Raw genomic sequence first — 9207 nt, 5'->3', positions numbered from 1 at the left:
CGCGGGAAGGGAACCCAAAGGCCCGGCCGCGCCCCGGGGGTCAGGTGGGCGCGGTCGTCCCAGCCAACATCACTGGGGCCAGGGGGGCTGGACCCAGCCAAAGCTCCCGGCCGCAGACCCCTGCTGGGGCCTCTGCACCTCTGGCCCAAGGGAACTTTCTGTGATCAGGGGAAAGCTCGTCTGGGCCGGAGACGAAACCTTCTCTGAGGGCCGGTCGGCGCCTGCGGGATGAACTCGCCCAGGAGCGAGGACCCTCCTGCGCACGGCACCGTTCTCTGCCCGGCCGTCTCTCCCACAAACGCCCCCCTCCAGGTACATCCATATTCCCAAACCGCTCCCCCCACACTGTGCCCAAGTGGGAATGTCCTTAACGCTGTCTCCGAGTTCTGTGCACGTGCCTCGGTTTCCCCACGCGTCACTCCTGTATCTAGGGGGCGGGATTGGTGCAGGGCAGGGGTCATGGCGACAGGCAAATGGGGCGCAGAGACCGGCCCACACACTGTAGCCTGGCACCCCATGGCCGGGGCCTGTCCCCCACGAGTATCCGGACGGAGGGCTGGGAACGAAGCACCCAGGGGACCGGTTTGCCAAGGAAAGAGACAAAGCCCAGAGGTGGGAGGGGGACTGGGGGGGGCTGAGACTGGGCTGCTGGTTTGGGACTTGGGGGGCAGAGGCCAGGACTCTGGGTCCCCCCCAGATGGACGTTGCTGCAGGTCCCTGCTCCCGGTGCTAACGACCTCTGTCCTACGTGGGTTCCCCACAGCTCATAACCCGGCTGCGTCCCGGCTACCTGCGTGGGGAGGCAAGGGCCCTTTGGGGGCGTCAGAAGGGTCCCCAGGGGCCCCACCCAGGGGGACTCGCTGTGGGGAGCTCACAGGGGGCTGAGCGCTCCCAGGTCGGACACGGGGCGGGGGGTGGAGGGGAGGGGCAGTGGGGAGGGGCAGTAAGTGCAGGGGGAATTCAGACCCCTGGAGCGGGACCAAGCTGCCCCCTTACAATCAAGAGGGCAGTTTTCAAACCCCTTGTGTGTGTGTGTGTGTGTGTGTGTGTGTGAGAGAGAGAGAGAGAGAGAGAGAGAGAGACAGGCCTCTCTGTGTGTGTGTGTGTGTGTGTGTGTGTGTGTGTGTGAGAGAGAGAGAGAGAGAGAGAGAGAGCGAGAGACAGGCCTGTGTGTGTGTGTGTGTGTGTGTGTGTGTGTGTGTGTGTGTAGCGCAGTGGGAGGGGGGCCCAGGGCGTGGGGGTGTCGGGGATGGGTGGGGGTGCAGACAGTGTGTAAGTTGTGTGACACACACCGCTGCAGTACACACCCACACAATCCAAGGGTCAGACAGGCTTTATTGGGGTGAGGGGCAGGCCAGGCGCTGCCCCCGGACGGACAGACAGACGGACAGACAGACACATCCCCGTGGCCCTGGGGGAGGGGAACAATCCCCCCAAGATGGGGGGTCCCAGCTTCCAGCCTGGTCTGGGCCCCACAGGCCTTGGGCCCTGCCCCCCACATCGGGCTGGGGAGTGTGGAGAAAACACCTGGAGGGAGACACCCCCAAACCTCCCAATGCAGGACCCCCCCCAGTCCCTCATTGGCTCTGAGTCCCCCATGTCCAACCCAGCTCCAACTCAGGGACCACCCCACATTTGCCCTCGATCCAGCTCTGCCCCCCACCCGTGGCCTGCCCTTCCCCTCTCCAGCCCCCTGCCCCTCCCCTGGGGGTCTGGGCTCCCCCCGGCCCTAGCGGACCCGGACGGCTGAGTAGAGGGTCTCGTCCATGGGGGCCCCGCGGGGCTCTGGCTGCCTCAGGGCAGTGCCGGGCTCGGCGAACGCCAGGGCGGCGTAGAGCAAGCCAGGGTCCTGGGGCTTCGGGGAGCGCTGGGGCGGGGGGACGTCCTGCCCTGGAATGAGAGATGGGGGGTGAGTCAGCAGGGTATGGCTGTGGGGGGGACAGAGGGGAGCTGGGGGTGAGCGAAGGCATGGGGGCTGGAGGGAGGGAGGGGAGGGAGGGGGTTGGATGGATGGAGGAGGCTGGGGGATGGATGGGGTTGAGGGGGACGGGATGGGGAGGGGGACAGGGGATGGATGGGGTGAGGTGGGAGGGGGTTGGATGGGATGGAGGGGGAGGGGGATGGAGGGAGGGAGAGGGGAGGGCAGGGGGGACGGGGTAGATGGATAGAAGGAGTGGGGTAGGATGGAAGAACAGGGACGGGGATGGATGGAGTCAGGTAGGAGGGGGACGGGTAGATAGATGGAGGGGGATGGATAGAGGGGGGCAGGCAGAGGGGACAGGCAGAGGGGATGGGGAGGGACAGGCAGAGGCAGAGGAGATGGGGCGGATGGAAGGGGACAGGCAGAGGGGACAGGGTGGATGGAGGGGGACGGGGATGGAGGGGGATGGATAGAGAGGGACGGGCAGATGGAGGGGGATGGATGGAAGGGGACAGGCAGAGGGGACGGGGTGGATGGAGGGGGAGGGACGGGAGGAGGGGATGGGGTGGATGGAGGGGGGAGGGATGGGAAGAGGGGACGGGGTGGATGGAGGGGGGGAGGGACAGGCAGAGGGGATGGGGCAGATGGAGGGGGACAGGATGGATGGAGGGGGATGGGCAGAGGGGACAGGGCAGATAGAGGGGGGGACGAGCAGAGGGGACGGGGCGGATGAACGGGGGAGGTACGGGAGGAGGGGACGGGGCGGATGGAGGGAGGAGGGGACGGGGCGGATGAAGGGGGGGAGGTACAGGAGGAGGGGACGGGGTGGATGGAGGGGGATGGGCAGAGGGGACAGGGCAGATGGGGGGGGACGAGCAGAGGGGACGGGGCGGATGAAGGGGGGAGGGACGGGAGGAGGGGACGAGTGCTCTTCAGGGCCGCCCCGGGGGCTCTCACCTCCCGCCCCGACCTCCATGTACTCGTCTCCGCCCTCAGCCTGCAACTGGCCGCGCTCCCTCCTGCAAGACAGACCCGCGGACAGTCACTGGTGGGGGCCCCAGGGCTGGGTGGGCTCCAGCCCCCCACCCCCGCGGCACTGGCTGGCAGCTGGGGGGGACGAGTGGGGAGCCGCTGGGGCTGGGGCTGGGGCTGGTGCTGCTAGGCCACAGGCCTGATGCCAGGGGGATGGGCACAGTTGCTGAGAACTGGGCAATCCCCTGCTGGGGGGCTGGAGGCTGCTGCCTCACCTGGGGCACAGGCAATGGGGGGTTGTAAATCAGGGAGCACAGGGCTCAGAGGGGCTAATTCAGCCCCCCAAGAGGGAATATGGGCCCCCTGCAAGAGACCCCCCTGCATCCCCTATTTTTATCTGGGGCCCCAGGCCAGGGGCTGGAGGTTCCAGCTGTCCAAAGACCCCTAAGTATGGGGTCCCACAGCTCTGAATCCGGCCCCTCCGCAGCCCCCTTGGATTATGGGGGCAGCGGGGAGCAGAAAAGGGCAACTCACCGGGCCAGGGGGTCCTTCTGCCGACGGCCTGAAAGGAAGGGAGAGGAGTTAATAGCCCCCAGATACACCCCGCAGGGGGGCAATGCCGGGGGGGCACAGCGTGGGGGGCTCAGGGAGATGGAGGGTGTCCGGGGATAGATAGATAGATAGATACATAGATAGAGGGGGTGGATGGGGATAGATAGTGTCGCGGAGTGTGGGGGAGTCAGGGCCCTGCACCCCTCTTCCCGAGATTCACTGCGACTCTCAACCAGCCAGTAAAGCAGAAGGTTTATTTAAGGACAGGAACACAGTCTCAAGCACAGCGTGTAGGTACGACCAGACCCCCTCAATTAGGTCCCTCTGGGAGGTTCAGGGAGCTTAGACCCCAGCTTGGGGTTCCCTGCGTTGCACCACCCAGCCCAAACTGAACTAAATCAAAACTCCTCCTGCAGCTCCTCTCTTCCCCCTCCCCCCAGCTCCTCCTCTCCTTTGTTCAGTCTCCCGGGCAGAAGGTGTTAATTCTCCCCACCCCCGTTCCTGGCTCAGGTTACAGCTCAGGTAGCTTCCTTTAAGGGAAGTCCCCTCTCCTCACTGCAATCCCCCTGCAACATTCCCAGGTCAAATCTGCCCTGCTCCCTGCTCCGTCACATCTCTCCCCCCTTCGAGACTGAACTGAGCGGGGTCACTCTGACCAGTGACCTGGGGAAGTTCAGGGCTCCCTCTCCGGGACAATGCGTCCGCTATCAGGTTGTCACGTCCCTTCACATGGACCATATCCATGTCATAATCCTGCAGGAGCAGGCTCCATTTCAGGAGCTTGGCGTTGGCTCCTTTCATCTGGTGCAGCCAGGTCAGGGGAGAGTGGTCGGTGTGCACGGTGAAGTGACGCCCAAAGAGATATGGCTCTAGTTTCTTGAGGGCCCACACCATGGCCAGGCATTCCTTCTCGATGGCCGCGTAGTTCTGCTCCCGGGGTAGCAACTTCTTGCTCAGGTACACGATGGGGTGTCTCTCCCCCTTTTCATCCTCCTGCATTAACACCGCCCCCAGTCCTGTGTCTGAGGCGTCGGTGAACACCATAAAGGGCTTGTCAAAGTCTGGGTTTGCCAGAACTGGGCCACTGACCAGAGCCTCCTTCAGCGCCCGGAGAGCCTCCTGGCACTCCTCGGTCCAGACCACTTTGTCTGGCTTCCCCTTCTTGCACAGCTCAGTGATGGGGGCGGCTATGGCGCTAAAGTGGGGCACGAACCTCCGATAGTACCCTGCCATCCCAATAAAGGCTTGGACCTGCTTTTTGGTTTGAGGAGCGGGCCAGTCTCTGATCACCTCCACTTTGGCTGGTTCCGGCTTTAGGCAGCCGCTTCCCACCCGGTGGCCTAGGTAGGACACCTCAGCCATCCCCACCTTGCACTTCTCCGGTTTTACGGTCATCCCAGCCTTCTGGAGTCGGTCCAGCACTTGTCTAACCTGGGATATGTGGTCCTCCCAGGTCTGGCTAAAGACACGGATGTCATCGATATACGCCACGGCAAAACTCTCCATCCCCCTCAGTAGCTGATCCACCAGGCACTGGAAGGTGGCCGGCGCTCCCTTGAGGCCGAAGGGCAGGGTCAGGAACTCATAGAGCCCCAGAGGGGTGACAAAGGCCGATTTCAGCCTGGCATCTGCATCCAGCGGCACTTGCCAATAGCCCTTTGTAAGATCCATGGTGGTAAGGTACCGAGCACCTCCCAGCTTGTCTAGGAGCTCGTCCGGCCTGGGCATGGGGTAGGCATCGGCTACAGTGATGGCATTGAGCTTCCGATAGTCCACACAGAACCGGATCGACCCGTCCTTTTTGGGGACCAGCACCACCGGCGAGGCCCAAGGGCTGGAAGACGGCTGGATCACCCCCAAAGCCAGCATGTCATTGACCTCTCTTTCCAGGTCCTGAGCAGTTTTCCCTGTGACTCGGAAGGGGGAGCATTTTATAGGCGGGTGCGATCCTGTCTGCACCCGGTGGACAGTCAGATTAGTGCATCCAGGCTGGTTGGAAAACAGCTGTTGGTACAGATGCAGCCCACCCCTCCGATCTCAGCTTGCTGGGCAGGGGTTAGCCGATCAGAGAGGGGAATTGCTTCCAGGGGGAAGCCAGCTCTTGTCCCAGGGAATAGATCTACTAAAGGGTCATCTCCCTGCCCCTCCCAATGTCCACACACGGCCAACACCACATTCCCCCTGTCATAATATGGCTTCATCATATTCACATGGTACACCCGGTGGTGGTGTGCCCGGTTCGACAGCTCCACCACATAGTTTACCTCGTTTAGTTGCTTGACAACCTTGAAGGGCCCTTCCCAGGTGGCCTGGAGTTTGTTTTTCCTCACGGGGATGAGGACCATCACCTGATCCCCAGTGGCGAAGGCGCGGGCCCGTGCTGTGCGGTCATACCAGACCTTCTGCTTCCTCTGGGCTCTGGCCAGATTCTCCCTGGCCAGGCCCATGAGCTCGGCAAGTCATTCCCGGAAAGTCAGGACATACTCCACCACCGACTCTCCATCAGGAGTGGCCTTCCCCTCCCATTCGTCTCTCATCAGGTCCAGGGGCCCCCTTACCCGCCTTCCATATAGCAGTTTGAAAGGCAAAAACCCGGTAGACTCCTGGGGTACCTCCCTGTACGCAAACAGCAGGTGAGGTAAGTACTTGTCCCAGTCCTGCGGGTGCTGATTCATAAATGTTTTCATCATCATTTTTAGCATTTCATTGAACCCCTCCACCAGCCCGTTGGATTGGGGGTGATATGCTGAGGCCCAGTTGTGCCGGACCCCACATCTCTCCGACAAGCACCGGAGTAGGGCCGACATGAAGTTGGACCCTTGGTCCGTCAAGACTTCCTTGGGGAACCCCACTCGGCTGAAAATGGTCAGCAGCGCATCTGCCACAGTGTCTGCTTCGATGGACGATAAGGGCACTGCCTCGGGGTAGCGGGTGGCGAAATCTACCACCACCAGGATGTATTTCTTCCCTGACCAGGTCGTCTTGCTGAGAGGTCCCACTATGTCCACGGCCGCCTTCTGGAAAGGCTCCTCTATGATGGGCAAAGGTCTCAACGCTGCTTTCCCCTTGTCCCGGGCCTTCCCCACCCTCTGGCAGGGGTCACAGGATCGGCAGTACTGCCGGACGTTGGTGAAGACCCCGGGCCAGTAAAAGTTCTGTAGCAGCCTCTGCCTGGTGCGCCGGATCCCCTGGTGCCCTGCAAGAGGGATGTCATGGGCCAGGTACTGTAGCTTGTGGCGAAACTTCTGGGGAACCACCAGCTGCCTCCTGATCCCCCACGACTCCACTTCCCCTGGGGGAGCCCACTCTCGGTACAGGAACCCCTTCTCCCACAGGAACCTCTCCTTGCATCCTCTCCTCATGGTCTGTACCACACTGAGGTCAGCCAGGCCCCTTAGCTTCCGCAGGGAGGGGTCCTTCTGCAACTCAGCCTGGAACTCGGCGGCTGGGGAAGGGATGGGGACCTGCTCCCTCTCGTCGGCCGGGTCGGAAGCCCCAGCCACCCCGAGCCTTGTCCTTGGGTGTCCCCTCCCCACCCGGGTAGGGTTCAGTGCCTCCGGTGGGACATCCTCCCCAAGGCCAGGGCGTAGTGCCCCTCGCCGGCTCTGGCTACGGGTCACGACTAAGGCAGTCTGGGGGCTGCTTGGCCAGTCCTCTAGGTCCCCCCCCATCAATACCTCAGTGGGCAAATGGTGGTGCACTCCCACGTCCTTGGGGCCCTCCTTGGCCCCCCATTTCAGGTGTACCCTCACTACGGGAACCTTGAATGGGGTCCCGCCCACCTCTGTCAGGGTCAGGAAGGTGTTGGGCACCACCCGATCTGAGGCAACCACCTCGGGCCGGGCCAGTGTCACCTCTGCGCCCGTGTCCCAGTATCCATAAACTTTCTTCCCATCCACCTCCAGGGGAACAAGGCACTTGCTCCGCAGGGACAGCCCCGCGCCAACCCTGTAAACGGAGAACTTTGAATCCGGAGCATCTGGCCCCCCAGAGAAGCTGGCCTGGGGCCCTTCTCTCTCTTGAGCAGTTGATAAGCAGCCAGCCCCTCTTGCGTGAGAAGCCTGCCCCTCGTCCGTCTGGGCCTCTACCAAGTTAACCCGGTGCGGGTTCGGTCTGCTCAGTCTGTCCTTGAGCTTGGGGCACTGGGCCCGAACGTGGCCTCTTCGGCCGCAGTAATAGCAGCTCATGTCCTGTGGGTCCCCTCGAGCCGGTCGGTTGTCCCTGATGCTGGGCATTCCCCGTGGGAGGGGATTCCCCATATTCCCCTTTTGGGAGGTCCCAGGGTGACTCTCTCTCTGCATCGCGGCGGGCCTGTTCCTTTGGGGCTCCTCCCTGCCACCCCCTGACCGGCTCTTTACAAACTCATCAGCCAGCTGCCCGGCGTGTCGCGGGTTCTCTGGCTTTCTGTCCACCAACCACAGCCTCAGGTCGGATGGGCACCGCTCATACAGTTGCTCCAGTACCAGCAGTTTAACCAGGTCCTCCTTCGTCTGGGCCCCATCAGCCCACTTGCTGGCGTATCCTTCCATGCGGACGGCTAGTTGCAGATATGAGATCTCAGGGGTTTTATCCTGACTCCCCAAACTCTCGTAGCAGGGCATTTTTGAATAGTTCGTAGTCCCCTTTCTCTGCCTCTTCCAGTTGGCGGTACAATGCCACGGCTTTGAGGTCCAGTAAGGGGGTAAGGACCCGGAGTCTGTCCGTGGGATCAACCCGATGCAGCTCGCAGGCCATCTCAAAGGCCTCCAGGAAGTCATCCATGTCCTCCCCCTCCTTGTGTGGGGCCAGGATGCACTTATCAAAGCTCCATGTAGTCCTGGGTCCCCCCTCACTCACCACAGCCGGGGGTTCGCTGCCCCTCAGCCTCGCCAGCTCCAGTTCACGCTGCCTCTGTTCTCTTCATGCTGTCTCTGTCTCTCTTCATGCTGTCTCTGTCTCTCATTCTCCTCCCGTTCATGCTGCCTCCGTTTCTCTTTCTCCTCCCGTTCATGCTGTCTCTGTTGTTCACGATCCTCCAGCTCTCTCAGTTTTAGCTCTTTCTCCCATTCTAGCCAATTCCGCTCCATGGATGCCGAACGTCGCCGGGAGGATCCCCTGCTGGCCGGGGGGGTCACGGCACCCTCGGTATTTGCTGGGCTCCTCCCCACCCTTCCCCTAGGCATAGGAAGGAGGGGTCTCGGGAAGCCCTCAGCAGCCGGCTGACCACTCCCAGCTGGGACAGACACTGGTGCCTGCGCTGCATTTGCCAGGCTGCTTCCCTGAGACACAGGGATCAGTTCATTCGCGCGATCTTCCGCCTCCAGCCGGGCAATGAGCTGTTCTTTGGTGAGCCTCCCAATGCGCAGCCCCCTCTGCTTGCACAGCTCCACCAGGTCGCTCTTAAGCCGCTTGGCATACATCTTCCTGCTGGCCACTCACCGGCCTGTGTGCTCACAGCTCCCCACAGTTCCCAGGGAGACCCCTAGTGTGCCAGCCCTTCTCGAGGTCACCACCTCTCTGCCAGGGTCGAGCTGCAGACTCCTCCGCCCCTGGGACCACTCGCTGCGATCCCCCTGGGGGACCCTGTTACTGCAAAAGTCCTTCTCGCTGGTCACACACTCCCAGGGGTAATAACCGTCTCTCTCTCACTCTTCAGCACGCCTGGTCCCCGTCAATCCCCCTTCGTTTTACTGCTCCCCAGTCACTTACTGCAGGAAGCGCCGTCCACGGGGTGCAGTAGATCCCACCCCTGCCACCAGTTGTCGCGGAGTGTGGGGGAGTCA

At 62.3% G+C, this 9207-nt stretch overlaps 1 protein-coding gene across 2 annotated transcripts in view; it reads right to left on the bottom strand.

Annotated features, from left to right (window-relative positions):
• Positions 1 to 1317: 1317 nt before the first annotated feature.
• Positions 1318 to 9207, bottom strand: part of LOC128823241 (paired immunoglobulin-like type 2 receptor alpha) — a 20571-nt gene continuing 12681 nt past the window's right edge. The window contains exons 4-6 of one of the 2 annotated variants that reach the window (XM_054005425.1): positions 3428 to 3455; positions 2879 to 2940; positions 1651 to 1890 (exon numbers count right to left, since the gene is read on the bottom strand). In XM_054005425.1, the coding sequence (XP_053861400.1) occupies positions 1730 to 1890; positions 2879 to 2940; positions 3428 to 3455 (251 nt within the window). In that variant the 3' untranslated portion in view covers positions 1651 to 1729. Of the gene's footprint in view, positions 1891 to 2878; positions 2941 to 3427; positions 3456 to 9207 lie in introns of both variants that reach the window. The other variant, XM_054005423.1, reaches the window with a different exon arrangement.

The sequence above is a fragment of the Malaclemys terrapin genome, chromosome 15, assembly GCF_027887155.1.
Source record: "Malaclemys terrapin pileata isolate rMalTer1 chromosome 15, rMalTer1.hap1, whole genome shotgun sequence".
Lineage (NCBI taxonomy): Eukaryota > Metazoa > Chordata > Testudines > Emydidae > Malaclemys > Malaclemys terrapin.
Note: the sequence above shows the minus strand (reverse complement) of the source record. Positions and strands in the feature narration are given on the sequence as shown.